Source organism: Diabrotica undecimpunctata, chromosome 7, assembly GCF_040954645.1.
Source record: "Diabrotica undecimpunctata isolate CICGRU chromosome 7, icDiaUnde3, whole genome shotgun sequence".
In the NCBI taxonomy this organism is placed as follows: Eukaryota; Metazoa; Arthropoda; class Insecta; order Coleoptera; family Chrysomelidae; genus Diabrotica; species Diabrotica undecimpunctata.
The window spans coordinates 32,191,375-32,210,875 of NC_092809.1; the positions used below are offsets into that span (position 1 = coordinate 32,191,375).

Genomic DNA, 19,501 nt, shown 5'->3' on the forward strand with positions numbered 1-19,501 from the left:
AACAGCGACATAATTTAAAAAATTATTTGTAAATATTAATCTTAATTTTTTTTTAATATGAACACCTTTGTATTTATTTTCTTGAATATACCCTAACATAGAGTACATATAAGTAAAATCAGGACGGGGTCTTGGAATTTTGGAAATCTGTACGAGGAAGAGTGGAAAGAAGTAAAAAGTACAAAGGGTTAACGAATTAGCTGTTTGTATTGTAAAATTATTTATTGAATAAAAAATTTTAACTAGACGAAAACATTATCACGGAATAAAATTGGTTAGGTGGATTAATATAATTAAAATATACATATAATTAAATAATTGCTAAATGAAATAAAATAAAGTTTCCCTTACTAGATAAAAACCTGCAACGAGAAATCACAATTCATTTATCCAGAAGTATACAAGAAACTTAAGGAAGATCAGCTGCGATACCGTTGCTACCGACCTCTTCACTTGTAACATTTAAAGGAATTAAAATTTTGTTATCCATTGTTTTCCTATAAGCTTTTATAAACTCTTTTCCGATAGCAAGTCCTAAGAGGGGAGGTACCGCGTTACCCACTTGTCTGTATTTATCCAGAATGTTCCCACAGAATCTGAACTTATCAGGAAATCCCTGTGATCTTGCACATTCTCTGACGCTCACCACTCGATGTTGTTCCGGATGAAGAACTGAAATAGACATAAATAATTAAAAAAGATGGACGCACAGTACGACAGCGTCTTGTTTTGCAGTACTGCGTTGCTCTAAATATGTCATAATGCGAAAGAACATACTTTTAGAGAGGAAAGACGGATATTGTCCACTGTGTAAAATGTGAAATTTGGACAGTAATCGTACCTTTCTCTCTCTCTGAGTCTCTTCTATTTATACAAAGTATCTGATAGGCGAAACATGTCATAGTGTGGATGAAAAACAAATTAATTACTATTTAAATGGGAATAAGCCACAATTAAAGGTTAAAATACGTTTATTGACGTTTCAATTTCCACTTCGGAAATCGTTCTCAAAATACAAACATTACTAATGTTTGTATTTTGAGAACGATTTCCGAAGTGGAAATTGAAACGTCACTAAACGTATTTTAACCTTTAATTGTGGCTTATTCCCATTTAAATAGTAATTAATTTAAAATGCCACAAGAAAATAGCTTCAGAACAATATTGAAAAACAAATTTTTAGAAAAAGACACAAATTCGCGCTTTTTAGTGCATAATACGCAGTCCTGTATACCACGAATTACAGAAATTTGTTTCTATAAAATAGAGGTATTTTTAAACACAAGATTATTTTTTGATTTGTTGTTTAATATACAATTTATACAAACATAGGGCAGACCGAGGTCGAAAGTAACAGGCGGCGAAAGTACAACTCAAATATCTGAAACCACGAAAACAATAACAGCGCTTGCACTAGTTTTGTAAACTGACAAGACTGCCGACTACCATATATTCGTATGTGAGCGATATCCTCCTTGAAGAAGCGTAAAGCTTACACAAGGTAAAAACTTTGGTTCCATATCGGCGCCACTCTCGATTGTGTACAAGACAGCAATTGTTTTTAGTGCTCCTTAGTAATAATTTTCGAGTGATATCTAAGTGAAATATAAGCTTTATTGTTTCAGGTATGTACTTTTTCTTGCATATATAGTTAGTTTAGATATTTGAAGATAATATAAACACAAGTAACTGTCTATATTTACCGTTGTTTTTTGTCAAAAATTAAAAAGTTTTTAAAAAGTAAGGTCGGGGCCGAATGTAACATACTGTCGAGGGGGCGATTGTAACGTTACAACCAACCCCGGTAACGATTTTAAGTATTCTGGTTTCTTAATATTGTTACGATAAATATCCTGGCCTAAAAATAACTGTAAAATATATGATGACTGATTCTAATATGTTTTAGATTATACGAGACCTTTCGACCATAAACCCCAAGTAATAAAAAACTGGTTCTATTCGAATCTTCCGGAATTAGGCCTGTCCATTCGAGGCGAAACCAGGTCAATTGAGGTCAACATCCATGCAGTTCTAGAGAAGCTGTTTTCGTATAAATATGAGGGAACTTTTATTTTGAAGGCAGTTAATTCTCAACACCCGCGCTCGCGAATTTGTTACGTACGGATATAATAAATTATTGTCAGATAAGTTAATATAAATAAAGAAATAAATTAAATCCGTAAGTGTTATAAATATTGAACCTTTTAATAAATTCACAACAAATGGTGTCAGAGTGAGATCGAACATAAATTAGACTTATAATAATAATACAAGTGAATATAAAATAAATTGTGAACATGGCTACGATTTATGAGCTCACAGTTACGGATTTAAGAAGGCATCTTGAAGATAGGGAATTAGCTTCTACCGGGAAAAAGGCTGATTTAGTTCAACGACTAAAGAACGCTTTAAAAGAAGAAGGTTTGGATCCGGAAACTTATATATTTGAAGACAAGCATATTGCTGTTATCTCGTCGATTTCGAAAGTTTCTGGTGACATCGCATCATTAGAGAACAAAGTTTCCTGTGACATCGCATCATTGGAGAATAAAGTTTCTGGCGATATTTCGAAAGTTTCTGGTGACATCGCATCATTGGAGAACAAAGTATCCGGCGACATCGCTTCATTAGAAAACAAAGTTTCTAACGAGATTTCTTCTCTGGAAAGTAAAGTTTCTGCTAACATCTCTAAAGTCACTTCTGAGATGTCTGCCCTCGACGATAGAATGTCTTCGTTAAAAGACCAAGTTGCTGCCGATATGTTGGCCTTCGAAGAAAAGATATGGAAAGAGATGGAAAGGAAGATGGAGGAAACAGGGACAGCAGAGAGAGGTAACAATCCAATTACAGTGGAGATAAAAGAAGACGAGACGAAATTTAAGTTGGAAACACGACCGAAATTTGAAGGAAGTGGAGGTTCTGTCCATGTGAAAGTCCCAACTTTCGACGGAAAATCATCATGGAACAACTACATGAAACAGTTCGAATCAGCCGCAAGAGCAAATGGATGGTCTGAAAAAGAAAAGGCTGTAAACCTGACTATCGCTCTTCGAGGAGATGCCTTAGATGTGCTTCAGACCATAGCCGTAGAGGAGACCGATGATTTCGAACAACTGAAGAAGAGGTTAAATATGCGATATGGCCACGAACATTTGGAGCATGTATATCAGTCACAGCTTAAAAATCGTAGACAGAAGAAAGATGAGGCTCTTCAAGAATATGAGGTAGATATTGCCAGATTAGTACGATATGCTTATCCAACAGCTCCCGAAGACATGATGGAAAAATTGGCCGTTCAAACGTTTATTGATGGTCTTCGTGATCATGAAATGCAGAGAACACTGCGATTAGCTCGTCACAAAACGCTGGTTGATGTCTTATCCGCCGCCCTCGAATACGAGTCAGCTACGCAGGCCTCTGGCGGGTACAGTAAAGTTAGAACTGTAAAAGAGGAAGGAGATGAAGATAAACTTGACCAGCTCGTTAATATGATAAAAAGCATGACATACAAGAAAACGAAGACCATCAGATGCTGGAATTGTGGCGAAATAGGACACGTACGAAGCTCCTGTAAGCACCCTAGGTACGACGCAAATCAAGAAACTCACCATCAGGAAAACTAGAACGGGTCAGCCTTAGGGGGGCAGCTTCGACCCAAAACTTTTCCAAAGACCCTCTCATACTAATAGCTTCTTTGAAATGTCGTGAAGATAGTGTATATGTAGATGGAGACATAAATGGTAAAAAGCATACGTTGTTGGTGGATACCGGAGCGACCAGAACCATTATACGCCCGACAGTTATAAACAGCCGAAAGAAACTGTTACCAACGAGGTTACGACTTCGGACCGCTACAGGTGAAAATGCCAACATTCATGGAGAAATCCAGGTACAATTGGGAATTGGGGCAGAAAAGTTTGTCCATACTGTTATAGTTGCTGACATCGAAGAGGATGTTATATTAGGAATGGACGTAATGAATATGCATGGATTCCAATTGGATTTTAAGAATAAGGTAATCAAAGTTGGCAACGAGGAGGTATTTCTCCATCCACATAATGACAACACTGTGCAAGCAGCCATTACAGAAGATACAGTCGTGCCTGCGAGAAGCGAAACGATCATAGTAGCGCGACTACAGGGAATTGTAGACGAAGGGAGACCTGTTATGATGGAGCCTTGGAACCACGATGATGAGGTTGGCCGTGGAATCATAATTGGAAAGGAATTGGTGACTTTGGCTAAGGAAATTCCTGTGAGGCTTATCAATGTCAATGACTACCCAGTGACAATCAAGAAAGAGACAAAAGTAGGAACTTGTGTACCTGTGACATCCATAATCCGTCAGGCGACAACATCTGATAATTCCAACGACAAATTCGACCAAATGGTTGCAGTTGCAGGACAGTCTCTAAACCAGATGGAGAAAAGGAAATTAAGGGAATTTCTTCGGCAGTATCGTGATATTTTCGTACCGAAAGGAGGAAAAACGGGAAGAACTACCGTTGTTAAGCATAAAATTGATACTGGTAATGCTAAGCCAATTCGTCAAACAGCTCGACGATTACCACAGGCAAAAAGAGAGGAAGCTGAAACGATTGTTCAGGAAATGAAGAAAGACGGGGTGATAGAACCTTCTACGAGCCCATGGGTCTCTCCGGTGGTCCTGGTTAAGAAGAAAGACGGAACGACGAGGTTCTGTGTGGATTACCGTTTGCTGAACAACGTTACCAAGAAGGATAGTTATCCTCTGCCTCGGATCGATGACACATTGGACACATTGGCTGGAAGTAAATTGTTTTCTACTTTGGATTTGAAGTCTGGATACTGGCAGGTAGAAATGGACCCAGTAGATAAAGAAAAGACAGCCTTCACCACAGGATCTGGATTGTGGCAATTCAACGTTATGCCATTTGGACTCTGTAATGCTCCTGCGACATTTGAGAGGCTTATGGAAAATGTGTTGAGAGGGTTATCTTGGAAAACATGCCTGGTTTATTTAGATGACATAATCGTCTTGGGGGAGACATTCGAAGATCATTTGAGGAATTTAGAAAACGTTTTTAATCGACTTAAAGCTGCCCAATTGATGCTAAACCCCAAGAAGTGCCAGCTATTTCAAGGTAAAGTCAATTATCTGGGTCATATAGTCAGTAAAGAAGGAGTGGCCGTGGATAAGGGAAAAATCGATTCCATTAAGGAATGGCCAAAACCAACTGACAAACATCAAGTGAGAAGTTTTCTTGGACTATGTACTTACTACCGGAGGTTTATTAAGAAGTTTGCAGATGTCGCTAAGCCATTAACGCGACTTACAGAGGAAGCAAGAGAATACCGCTGGGATATAGACTGCCAAAATGCCTTTGAAACGTTGAAAAAGCATTTAATAACAGCACCAATTTTGGGGTATCCACTGCCAGAAGGAGAGTTCATCTTAGATACGGATGCAAGTAACGTGGGAATTGGAGGAGTGCTGTCTCAGATTCAAGGAGGACAGGAACAAGTCCTCGGATATTTTAGTAAAGTCCTTTCAAAACCTGAGCGGAATTATTGCGTCACGAGAAGAGAACTTCTGGCAGTAGTGAAATCAGTAGAGCACTTCTATCAATACCTCTATGGAAGGAAGTTTTTAATCCGAACCGACCATGCCGCCCTTAAGTGGTTGATGCAGTTTAAGAATCCAGAGGGTCAGATAGCCAGGTGGATCGAACGACTCCAAGAATACGATTTTAAGATTGAGCACCGAGCCGGAGTTAGCCACAGAAACGCTGATTCTCTTTCCAGAAGGCCATGCCCAGCAGAGTGTCCCCACTGCAACAAAACGGAATCCAAGGAAGCAGCAGTGCTAAGAACGACGATTGTCAACGACGACTGGACGCCTACTAAGATAAGGGAAGAACAAGAGAGAGATCCAGTTATACAGAAAATCCGAAAATGGAAAGAGGAAAACCGTCGACCACCTTGGCAGGAAATATCAAACCTATGCTCAGTAGTTAAGACGTATTGGGCCCAGTGGGACTCATTTATCATCGAAGATGGCTTGCTCAAACGAGTCCTGGAAAATGATGACGGTTCAGAGAAGAGAAGACAGTTGGTGACCCCAAAGAGCAGAATAGCCGAAGTACTTCGTCAGTTACACGACAGTCCATCGGGAGGGCATTTTGGTGTAAGGAAAACCCTTCAGCGAATTCGGGAACGGTTTTATTGGATGAACAGTTCCGACGATGTAAAAGACTGGTGTAAGAAATGTACTATTTGTGCCACGAGTAACGGGCCTTACCGAAAAAGGAGAGCTCCTATGAGACAATATAATGTTGGAAGCCCGTTTGAAAGAATAGCTTTGGACATCGCTGGGCCATTTCCAGAAAGTGAAAATGGAGGCAAGTACATGCTGGTAGTAATGGATTACTTCACTAAGTGGGTCGAGATTTACGCACTTCCAGACCAGAAGGCCGCCACCGTTGCAGATAAGTTGATCCAAGAATATATCAGCCGATTTGGAGTGCCTTTGGAGATCCATAGTGACCAAGGCAGGAACTTCGAAAGCGATCTATTCCAAGGAATATGTGATAGACTAGGCATGAAGAAAACAAGAACTACCGCGTATCATCCGCAATCGGATGGTATGGTAGAACGAATGAATAGGACAGTTGGCAAGTATTTGACAAAGATGGTGTCCGATCATCAGCGAGACTGGGACCAATACCTTCCGTTCTTCACAATGGCCTACAGATCTGCTGTTAACGAATCAACAGGCCAGACACCAGCCAAAGTCCTATTCGGACGCGAAATGCGACTACCTTGTGATCTAGAGTTTGGGTGTCGACCTGGAGAAGATGTAGCGGGTGAAGATTATGTGATCGAATTACGAAAAAGAATGGACGATGTACATGAGTTGGTCCGTTCCCACCTTCAGATCGCTAGCGACCGAATGAAGAAACGGTACGATACACAAGCCGAAAAGGGTTGCTTTAAGAAGAACGACAAAGTCTGGCTGTATAATCCCAAGAAGCGAAAAGGTTGTTCTCCCAAATTGCAGCAGTTTTGGGAAGGTCCATACCTCGTCATGGAGAAAATCAACGATGTCATCTATCGAATAAGCAAGATTCCGAGGGGAAAGCCGATGATAGTACACCATAACCGGCTGGCGTCTTTCGAAGGTGACCACGACGTAGATGAAGAAGTGGAAGTAAACCAAGTCCAAGATGTGTCTGACCTCACGTTTGAGGAATTCATGGGTGCCTATGGAGGTACCGGTAAAGCGAGACATGGTGTTACCACTGAAGAAAAGCAAGATCTACTCGCGCTCCCCGATGACTACTCGCTGGCCCTTACCATCCCGGCCAGTATCAAAGACGCACCAGGGTTGGCATCCGTCTTTCGAAGGAAGTTTGGTCGAGTTGCAGAACTTCAATGCCAAGTGCCAGCTCCCGGTAAAACCTTGAAGCTCCAAGATGCATCACGTTACCTTTTCTACCTGGTGACAAAAGACACTGCCCGTGACCAACCTACCTACCGAGATGTATGGGAAGCCTTACTTCAATTGAGAGAGCACGTACTAGAGTCCGACGTGCAAAAGTTAGCCATACCAAAGTTGGAGTGCCGCCAATTAGATTGGAGGGTTATCCGAAATATGGTGGAGGAGATCTTCAAAGACACCGAAGTCCAGGTGTTAGTCTGTTGCAATCCGCATAGTTACTGGTGCGGAGAGAAAACCGTCCCTTGTCATTTTTATACAACTGGAAGTTGTAAAAGAGGGTCCAGTTGCCGATACCAGCATACAGTTCCGGTTCTAGTCCCGACAAGGTTCCAGGAGGAACCATCTTTTAAGAGGAGGGCAATGTTACGATAAATATCCTGGCCTAAAAATAACTGTAAAATATATGATGACTGATTCTAATATGTTTTAGATTATACGAGACCTTTCGACCATAAACCCCAAGTAATAAAAAACTGGTTCTATTCGAATCTTCCGGAATTAGGCCTGTCCATTCGAGGCGAAACCAGGTCAATTGAGGTCAACATCCATGCAGTTCTAGAGAAGCTGTTTTCGTATAAATATGAGGGAACTTTTATTTTGAAGGCAGTTAATTCTCAACACCCGCGCTCGCGAATTTGTTACGTACGGATATAATAAATTATTGTCAGATAAGTTAATATAAATAAAGAAATAAATTAAATCCGTAAGTGTTATAAATATTGAACCTTTTAATAAATTCACAACAATATATTATTTTTTTATTTCCAGAATGCCTCGTACAAAAATTAGAAGAAGTAATAGAGGTTCCAAAGATAATGCAACTTATGAAGCTGAATACGCCGAAATAAAAAATGGTATATCCATTCGTGCAGCGGCAAAGAAGTACGATTTGTGTCATGTTTCTTTAAGACGATTTAAAATTAAAAAGGAAGCACCAGGTGAGGGTTTAAATAATTCTGTTTCCATGTGTTTTTACCGAAGACCAAGAAAAAATTATGGCAAATTATATTGTAAGAGCGGCAAACATATATTATGGTTTTTGTCCGAAAGAAATCAGAAAGTTTGCATATGAATTAGCCAATAAATATAAGTTAGCAATGCCACCGCAGTGGGAGCAAAACCAGATGGCTACAGAAGATTGGTTCAGCAGATTTATGAAGCGACAACCCCAACTCTCATTAAGGTGCGCACAACCAACAAGTTTAGCTCGTGCCATTAGTTTTAACGAGAATAATGTTTCCTGTTTTTTGATAATTTGCAGAAAGTTATGGATAAAAATAAATTCGAACCTAAAGACATATACAATGTCGATGAGACGGGGATCACAACAGTCCAAAGGATCAATAGAATTGTCACTAAAAAGGGAACAAGGCAAGTTGGAGTATTGACGTCTGCCGAACGTTGAAACTTAGTCACGTTAACCTGCGCGGTAAATGCTGTTGGAAATTTTGTTCCTCCAATGTTTATATTTTCGAGGATTGGGTACCAAAAACATTTTATTCGAGATGGTCCAACTGAAAGTACAGGCGTGGGAAACGCAAGCGGGTGGATGCAAGAAAGTGAATTTCTTAAATTCTTACAACACTTTTAGTCATTTTATCTTTCCCGCCTCACTGCTCTCATAAGTTACAACCGTTGGATCGCTCTGTATATGGGCCATTAAAAAAGCAATTAATTTGGGCTGCGATTCTTGGATGCGAAGCAATCCAGGGAAAACTATGACCATTTATAATATCCCATCCATAGTAGCTACAGCACTTCCGATGGCACTGACATCCAGCAACATCCAAGCAGGCTTTAGATGCACGGGAATATTTCCTTTTAATATTTACACCTTTAGATTATGCACCATCTTATGTCATAGATCGGCCTCCATCAGCAAATAAAAGTGACCAACGATGTTGAAATTAACACCACAGAATCAGGAAAAAGAGACGATGAACGTACACCAGATAACCAGAGAAATCAACAAAATAAAGAACCCGCACCAGCGACATCTTTTTCTGTCACAGATGAAACCAACAATGAACTAAATAATATTCCTACAGTGTCAACTTCAAGTGTTTCTTCAGCTGAGGAGTTTACAAAGGAAGCAGTCAGAACTTTCCCCAAAGCCCCGCCTAGAAAAGAAGGAAATAAAGGAAAAAAGAAAAGAAAATCCTGAAAAGGAAGAAATTAGGGCAGAATACGAAGAGAAGAAAAAAAGCGTTAAGCAAATTTTTTATGACCCTAAACTAAAACCAAAAAATGTTAAAAAAAGAAATCATTTAGAAAACAACAACAAGAGAGTGACGAAGAAGATGAAGAGTGTTTTTGCCTTGTATGAACTATATGGTTTAAGTAAGCCAGGGGAAGGTTGGCTTCAATGCATTGAGTGTAAACGTTGGTAACATAAAGAATGTACAAGCCAAGAAGGTTTATACGTTTGCCATAATTGCGAATCAAATTGATCCATAACTTGTTAGGTTAAGTTCACTGTTCCTCTCCGTATAGCATAAAATTCGTTAGGTTAAGTTCACTGTTCCTCCTGGTATAGCATAAGTTTTTGTTTTTATTTTACGTAAGAATATAACTTCTTTTGTACTTACATTGAATAAACATCATTTGTTTAAGCTTTTGATCACTCTTACTATCTACACCACGTGATGTTACAACCGCCCCGGGGTTGGGGGCAGTTGTAAAATTTGCCGCTACGACAATTTTTCACAAATAATTAAAAACTATAATTATTTAAAAACCTTAATAACCTATTTTAATATTGCTTAAACACGCAATTAAGGCCTGAACGAGAAAATTTGTTTATATCTGTTATAGTTTTCCCGAAATTGTTGTTTGAATTAAAAATGCTACTTTCGACCACGGTCTAACCTATATTTGTCTTACCTCTGCCCTGTTTTCCCATGGGTTCGGGATTTGTAATCGTGGTACCAAAATATCCATCCCATTCCAGTCTACCATACAGGCCTGCCCAATGATTATGACGATCGGCAGTATGCGGCAAACACCATGGAATCAGAGTGTTGGATTGTTTGTCTGCTGGATCACATGGTTTCCCGAGAGCACATTGGCATACACCGCCTTTAGATACTCCTTTCTTTTTGTCAGTTCTAAAATATAGAGTCGTATAGATAAAGATTTACAAAAAAAAATAAAAAAAATTGACCGAACTGAGTGAACAAACAATGGCTGCCCTAGAATTGCTCCAGCGAACAAATCTGAAATTAAATTATTTAATGTAAAATACAGTTCGGAATTTACATACTTATAGGGATATTGCAGAATAAAGGTTTTCGATCCATCAGGTAGCGATAAACTGATATTGGGTAAGTCTCGCCAATCTGCTCCTGGATAAGTCGGTATATGGGACATTCTAGCCTCTACTAGTGCTGACATTTCCTTACAAATATGATCCCGAACTAGAATAGTATCATCGTTACTTCTTATTATCCTTTGATAATGTGTCTTTGGTTCGCTGTCGTAGGGTAACTCAGTTTTGGAAGATCCGTTCTTTATTTCTGGCAAATCGCATATGGCATCTCTTACAGTGATTGTCCTGTAGGGAGCCGATTCTACCCAGTCACATTCTAAAACAAATAAACATAAATATTAAAAGAGATAATTTATTTCTCACTTTAGAAGACGTCTTTAAACATTTAATATCTTACCTGAAAGGGCTGCTACTTTTTAATTTTTTTTTTATATGATATGAAAAGACAAATATACATTCTTTTATTTTTTTTTGTGAAGTTTTGTTATTCAGTTAGTTTCAATAGATATATCTTGAATCAGACAAGTGTGGGGAGTCATGTTTGGTGTCATTCGATAATCATCATCTTTGACTCGACAATCCTCTGTTGCTCCTGGCCTGTTCGTCGCAATTCTGTTCGGTTTCTGGCGACCTGTTGGCATATTCTGATTTTTACTATCCCTAAGTTGGTCTCAATACCATCTAACCACCTAATTCGCGATCAGCATCTGCTTCTTCTTTCTATATGTGTTCCTGTTGTTAGCTTTTTAGCAATCGTATTGTGTGGCATTCGTATTATGTGAAATTATATCTTTTGTGCCACTACCCTTGATCGTTTATATAAATAATATATTTGGCCCTTCTAAATATTTTGCGGAGTATTTATGCTCGAATATTCCCAAAAGTATTTCAACCTTCTGCGTTGTATTCTTTGTTTACGCCCAATATTTCAATCTGCTAGCTCTTCGATATGATGGCCATTAACTTTTGCATCGAAAAATTCAACCCATATGTTCAAGATTAAGGCCGTATAACTTCGGATATTTCTTTCTCCATCCTTACAGCTTCCCATTCTTGGCTTAAACTCTTCGCTCATTTTGTTATGAAGCCTGTAGAATTTTCTAACAGATTTTCCTCAAATTGCCTTTTTTTCTTCTATGTAATCTTTTTTCTTTTCTTCTTAGGGTCCGGTATTCCTCCTTTGCTCTTCTTGTGCATCCAGATTGATTTCTTTGTGTATACTCAATTTTTGGTATCTGTTGCTTCTTGACACTTCTTGTCAAACCATTGGTTTTGTTTATCTGGTTTGATTTTCCCCAATATTTCCGTTGCTTTTGAAGTTATTATGTTTCCACATTTTGTCCACAAATCCTTCACATTTTCCCTCGCCACCAGGCTCCCCATTTCCTCATCCATTTGTCTCCTATACTCTCTCGCAATGGTTGCAATGCGTAGATCATCAACAATAATTCTGTCTTGTTTCAAATGCTTATCCTTATTTAGGTTTGATATTCTTCCTCTGATTTTTGCCATTACAAGAAAGTAGTCACTATCTATGTTTGGACCTCGTACCTACTATAGCTTCTGACGTACATGAGGTTCGAAGAATCCCTTGAATTCCATAGATTTTTGAAAAATACTGAAAACATCAGTTTTTCGATCCAACGTAAATTTCGTGAAATATTCGACCGTCCAGCTTCTTTTGGCACACCCGGTATATTCTATTATTCTTGTCATTATTACATTTTGGTTTATACGAATATTGTATTTTGTAAAGATGGATACTGCTGATTTCGTGCTAGGCAAATTAAAATCATTCTCTAAGAACCACGAAAAAAGAAAACCATAACTTTTTTTTTCTGTATAGACACAAATATCCGCATATTGTACGATTTTGTATGGAATGCTATTTATTTAAATGTTATGGCGATAAAACTGAAACTTATGGTATACCTTGTTAGTTGTGTTGAAGTTCCATCAGCTTGTTATTATGATCTCTGACATAGAACCCCCCAGTAAAAGAGTTGATAATTATGTTTATGGAGGAAATTATTTAACTCAAAGAAACTAACCATTTTGTATTTTAACGCTGACACACAAACTTAGTCGTAACCTCCCGCAATATTCAAGAATAGTGTTGCTAATGTTGGCCTGTAATCCTATCATTTGCGTAAATTAGAACACCATTTGATCTAACTAGATTTAGAATTAATTTTACTTCAGCTGATTTTTGAGTGAGCAGTAACTTCTTCAGTTTTAGATAGTTATCAAGGCCGTTATGGGTGAATTTGTCTCTTTTTTTTTCATTACTAATTACATCGCATTCTGTGTCCAACTATTGTAGCCACAGTACATGGCCTGATGATAGGGCATATACTGTAAGCCTCGAAACCGGTAACCTAGAAATTCTATAACAATAAAAAACTTACTTAAGATTGTGAGGATTGATTTATCTCCTATACATTAGTCTTTTTTTTGTTGTACCGCTTCTATCTGTGATTAGAGACTATCTTGATCTTATAGAGGGCTACTAAAGAATATTAAATATATGAAAATCTAAACATACCATTGTAATAACTATATCCATCGACATTGAAGGTAAGGTGAGTGCCCTTTTTACTAAATACATGTAACGGCTCGGGATATTTTGGTAGAACGTTTCCTGGAGCAGCGGCGATCAAAATTAATCTTCTCCTAGTTTGAGGGATGCCATATTGACCAGCTTGGAGTATTCCAAAAGTTACTTGATATCCCATGGTAAGAAGGCACCTTAGTGTCAATTTTAAAACCATACTTTTTTTAAACGATACAAAATTTCTAACGTTTTCTAATATAAAATATTCTGGCCTGAAAAAAAATGATTGTACCTTGTTATGTATTATGTTACTGTGAAAATATTTCTTTGATATAATTCGATAATTATATTATTAAGTATCAAAAATATTCAGCTATTTTAATATCTTTGCTGTGATTCTGAGATACTATTTACCAAGAAAAAGTAATCCGAGCAAATTTGGTCTAATATGATCTATAAAATTGTTTTAAAAATAGATTTTAAATCTCCTGAACACCTTCATAACTCATACTCCGATGTTGCAAACCACTCCCGCTAATGTAGCAACCTACGCGCACAAAAACGAGTCAACGCTTTTGATGCATTTACGATACTTTCGACACTTGTGTTACCACTTTTTCACGCTTTTGTGGCGGATGATAGGCAACTATCACCAAGATGATATTTCAAACATCGAAAATGCGCCATAAGCGGTGGAATATCGTCCAAAAAGAGTTAAATATATCTAGTGATCCTGGATTAGCGGCGGTGGGCGTGATTTGTAACGTCCGAGTGTGAGTCGGTGGAGGTGTCCCAATAAATACTAATGTGTAACGCACCTATAATATTCACATAAACTTAACAAGGAAACAACAAGGGAATTCTTAAATGAAGAGTAATTTCTAGAATTGAATCTATTCATTCCCGAAAACCCTTGACAAGGTGGTCCACCCACTAACATCTCGACTTCTCCTTTTTCGGGTAAACCTTTTTCTTTGGCCTCGTTATTCACTATCAACTTTAATAAATTATTGCAGTCATCGTTGAATACTTTACAATTTGGATTGTTCAATTTGAAGGCATTTGCTGCAGGTACTTCCTTTTCGATCTAAAAATCATGTTTAAATTAAAAAAGGAATGAAATTAAAAGGTCGATCATTATTAATGTTGAATACAGTCTACATAATGAGGGACCTGTTAGGTTTTCTCGCAGGCATTATTTGTATTTAAATAGCTACATCAAGCACTGCGACCCCTATCTCACACCGAACTACTCAAGCATCAGCCGACCCGATTCACTCGCACATTTGCGATTCAAAATCGTAGATACACTTTGTGACTACAAACGTGAATAATTTGGAGCTTCGAATCAAGGTCTAATGTCACTGACATCTAGCTTCCCTGCTTTGTATAATAGGCTACGGATATTCAACGTACCTATACGTACAGCTGCTTTTTTATTTGCATTCTTACTTTCTGGTGGTTCCTCCTCGCGGGATTCTTAGCACCACAATCTGACCATCAAAGATCTGTCGAGAACTGGGGGGTCATCGTGTTTGTTTTCGCCATGAGGACTTGTTCTAAGGAGAAACAGTGCAGTAGTCTTCCCTTATTTACCTAACCTAACCATTCTGATCCATTTGATATCTGCATGTGTTTGATTATGGCAGACCAGCTGTTAACTTTCTAAGAATGGATAATAACAGAACACCTAGTAGAACGCTTAGCGGAAGTGTAGTAGGACATCGGCCAGTAGGAAGACCAAGGAAGCGGTAGATAGGCGAAGTGAGAACCGATTCTTGAGAGATATTGAGGGCGGATATCTGGAGGAGAGCAGCCAAGGAAAGGGGTGCTTGGAAGCGGAAGCTGGGGAAGACCAGGGTCTGACTGGAGCTGTAGCGCCATATGAGAGAGTTGCCAACTTGCACCTTTTTTTAAACCTTTTTTTAAACCGCACCTTTATGAGCACTAATCCTTTGTTTACTATATATTACTTAATTTACTACTTTAAGACTTTTATGATTTTTGGATTACAGGTTTTTCGCCTTTTAGAGAATGTTAATATCTGTAAGAATCTGGAGTCAAATCTGCACAATTTCATATAAAGACAAAAGTGGAAATAGTAAGTTATAAACGTATCATAAGAAATTAATAACGATAAGTTGAAAAGAGAAACAGGAAGGAAAAGATTGTGTTTTACTAATGCTTACTTACCGCCCACCGAGAATCGGCAATATTACTCATTTTCAGTCCTTCTGAAAGACCTCCACAACCAGCGAAAACATCCATACATCTTAGTGGTCTATCGATTTTATCCCACACGGGTGGTAAATCCGCTAAATCGTTTTCTTGTTTCCCTTTACCTTTGATTTTGCCGCCACCTAAAAACATTGAAGAATAATACAATTACCTCAATAAAAACATACATACCTACATAATTTAGTGTGTAAACCGATTTCACAGAAGTTTTTTATGTAATGTGTAAATGTGTAAATTTTAAATAAAATAGATTTTTGATTTTTAAAATGTAATTATTTGAAAAAGTTGTTTTTTTCTTCAAGACCTATGTAACTAACTTCTAACTCCTTAATATGCCGTATATTAAAAACGTTACAAATCCAATCTGTAATAAAACCTCAGCAAACCGACTTAAAGTCATCTTCATACCAACAAAGACAATATTAGAAAATATGAGATTCAAGACAACCTTATCCACTATAAGAATTTACCGTAATCAGGGTAATAAATAAGTGTACATTGGAATAATAAATGTTTGGTTAAACAAGAGTACAGTGGACGTTTTGGTCAATGCAAAAAATTAGCTGTTGCAGAACATACCCTCCCACAAGACAACTACCAAATTTTATTTAAAGAAACATAAGCGCGTATTAGAACATGACCTTACTATCCACGGATATTCAGAGAGTCTATGGAAATCAAAATCACCTATTTAAATTTAATTGTACTTGAGGGAGATCATCAGAGACAGCAAAAAACAATTCCAACGACTTATAAACTCTGAATACAATGTATTCAGAGTTTAGTATCATTATGTATTTTTATTCCTATTTTTTAAGAAATCCGTAATACATTGAAAATGTATACTAAATTTTGGAATATGAAATTTATATATTTATATTTATGTCTTTACACTATACATCAGCTGATCGAAAAAAGTGATTTGATTGATGTTCATGTACAAAAATAATATAAAAAAAACTTACCTTTTCCTTTTCCTCTTATGCCTATATTTTTCGCATTTGTAGGAAGCTCTTTTATTTTCTTATTTTCTGGATCGTAAGCTTCGGTGAAATAGAAACGATATGGGCCTAGTTCAGACCATTCTGTTGGAGATTCAAAATTGTAGCCGTAAGACAAATAGCATTTGCCCATTACTTTGTTAATAAATGGCACAGTAATCACTAAAAAAAATTATCTAAATAATCTTGACAATAAATTCAACTTGTATCACTTCTACACAACTACAGACGATGTTTCACGTAGACCATACGTTAGACATATCTTAAAAGTCGGATTTGAAGTCTGAAAATTTGCATTTTCCCATAACAGATCTGATGCAAGCTGATCATTATGTCTAAAATATTAAGATCTCGCTATCACTTAAGGTAATACCAGAAGTCGCTATGTGTTTATCTTTCTATCTGATATTCACTGGCTTTTTCAATTAATATCTTCATAATTAGCATATGATCACTTGTAGTAAAGTCCTTCCTAAAGCTGGCCTGTTGTTCTTTGTCTGGTAGTTATTTAACTTAGTTGTTAATCTACTTTTAATTAGTACTTTAGTTAGCAGCTTGTATATTACACTGAGCAAAGGGATTGATCTATAATTTTGTATGTCCTTCCTGTCCCTTTTTTAAATAATAATAGTAGTGTTTTTGCTTTTTTCCTTCAGGTATTAGGTATTTGTTTTGTGCTTTGCGTTTTGTTTGTATTGTAAAAGTATTTCATGCATAAGTATGTATGTACAAAACTTGTTGTTTTCCTCCATTCTTTAGAAATTCCACAGTTATCCAGTTTTTTCTGCCATTTGTTATTCTTCATCGCCTTAAGTATCCTTCTGATTTCATTCTTACTGATTTTCTGGTTGTAACTCAAAATAAATGTTCCTTATTTTTAATTTTAACCCTAGAAGGACCAAGGGTGGGTTAAAAAGTATCCACAACATTAAATACGTCCGATTTTCTAAATACCTTTGTTTTTATAAATCTCAAATAATTACTAATGACAAATGACAGTTATCTAGACTGCTCCGTAGTTTATGCCTAATAACGTCGTAAATACGAGTAAACAATTACGTCGCGATTATACTTTGCAGTCTGTGGGCGTCTGTGCTTTCCACTAATGATGGAGGAAAGCACAGACGCCCCATCACAACAAGAAGATGCCAGTTTTGTGACGGAACCTGACGTACTCAAAAGTGAAGTTGAAGCAGCAATTATGAGGCAAAAAAGTCAGAAAGCTGCCGGTCCAGATAACATACCTATTGAAATGATTTGGGCCCTAGATGACGTTGGAGTGGATATAATACATCAAATTTGTCAAAGAGTGTGGGAGACAGGTAAATGGCCTGAGGACTTGACACAATCACTATATATTCCTATACATAAAAAGGGAGCGAAAGATTTATGTAGCAACTATCTGTAGCAACAATTGCTCTAATTGCGCATTGCAGTAAGATACTCTTACACATAATTCTCGAGAGGATAAAGCCCATTTTACTACCTAACATTGCGGAGGAACAAGCAGGTTTCGTCCCCGGACGTGGTACTAGAGAACAAATTTTAAACGTACGGCAGATTGTAGAAAAATCCAGAGAATTCAACATCACAACATATTTGTGCTTCATAGATTATAGTAAAGCTTTCGATTTGGTCAACTGGAGTAAAATGTGGCAGGTTTTGTCTGAAATGGGAGTCCCCAATCATCTGATATTGCTAATTAAAAGCCTGTACAATAACAATTATGCCAGAGTTAGAATAAATGGGGAACTAACCGATAGTTTCAGGGTCACAAAGGGCGTGAGACAAGGCTGCATACTAAGCCCAATTCTATTTAACATCTATAGTGAATGGATAATGCGGAAAGCTACTGAGGTCTGGAACGGTGGCATCACCATTGGCGGGAAGAAGATTTGCAACTTGAGATATGCAGATGATACTACTATCCTCGCTAGTTCTGAAGCTGAATTGATTCACCTGCTACAACGGATAGAAGACGTAAGCTTAACGATGGGCCTTAAAATAAACAGAGATAAAACGAGAATCATGATAATTGACAGAGCTAACAACAATCAAAATCATCTGGTCATGATAAACAATATCGCTGTTGTAGATAAATTTGTGTATCTGGGCTCATTAATAACCAACAAAGGAGGCTGTACTGAAGAAATAAAGCGGCGGTCAGCAATCGCAAAAAGCGCTATGGCAAAATTAACAAAAATTTGGAAAAGCCATGAAATAACTACCGATACAAAAATGAGACTAGTAAGAAGTCTAGTTTTTCCAGTTTTTACTTATGCATCGGAATGCTGGACCTTTACTGAGAAAGACAAAAAGAACATAGATGTATTTGAGATGTACTGCTGGAGACGAATGCTGAGAATACCATGGGTGGCCCGAAGAACAAATGAATCCATACTGGACCAACTAAACATAAAGAAAAGACTAAGAACACAAATATCAGAACAAATAATAAGCTATTTTGGACATGTGCTTCGAAGAAATGGTCTTGAAAAACTTACCATCCAGGGAAAAGTAGAAGGCAAAAGAAATAGAAGTAGATCTCCCACAGGATACACGGACCATATTGTTGCTACCATTGGCGCTCCATTGTCAGAATGTGCTAGAATGGCAGAAGATAGAAAAACGTGGAGGAACATTGGGAAATTTAGCTAATAGCTTCATGATATCACGATACCTGCATCAGGTCAACGACTAAGAAGAAGAAGAAGATACTTTTCAGTATTTGAACTGACTCTGCCGTGTTAGGTTGTCGTCTCGCGCTTCTATGTTGTTTAGCACAGTTTGAAGCATTTTTACAGCTCTCCCATACGGAGAGCTGTAGCAAACCTTTTTCGTGATCAACCAAGACTTCGACACGAATGCAAAGTAGAAAATATATTGCAGTCATTCCAAAAATTCTTTACTCCGGAAATACTACAAAATCTTGCTACGTGCTACGTGCCAAAAACAGATGA

The 19,501-nt window shown here is 37.6% G+C and overlaps 1 protein-coding gene across 1 annotated transcript in view; it reads right to left on the bottom strand.

Annotated features, from left to right (window-relative positions):
- Nucleotides 1–200: 200 nt before the first annotated feature.
- The window catches only part of LOC140445154 (DNA (cytosine-5)-methyltransferase PliMCI-like), a 45,874-nt gene continuing 26,573 nt past the window's right edge, over nt 201–19,501 (bottom strand). The window contains exons 11-17 of the mRNA XM_072537012.1: nt 16,506–16,703; nt 15,496–15,662; nt 14,121–14,389; nt 13,294–13,574; nt 10,743–11,064; nt 10,364–10,587; nt 201–672 (exon numbers count right to left, since the gene is read on the bottom strand). Of these exons, the coding sequence (XP_072393113.1) occupies nt 410–672; nt 10,364–10,587; nt 10,743–11,064; nt 13,294–13,574; nt 14,121–14,389; nt 15,496–15,662; nt 16,506–16,703 (1,724 nt within the window). The 3' untranslated portion in view covers nt 201–409. The remainder of the gene's footprint in view (nt 673–10,363; nt 10,588–10,742; nt 11,065–13,293; nt 13,575–14,120; nt 14,390–15,495; nt 15,663–16,505; nt 16,704–19,501) is intronic.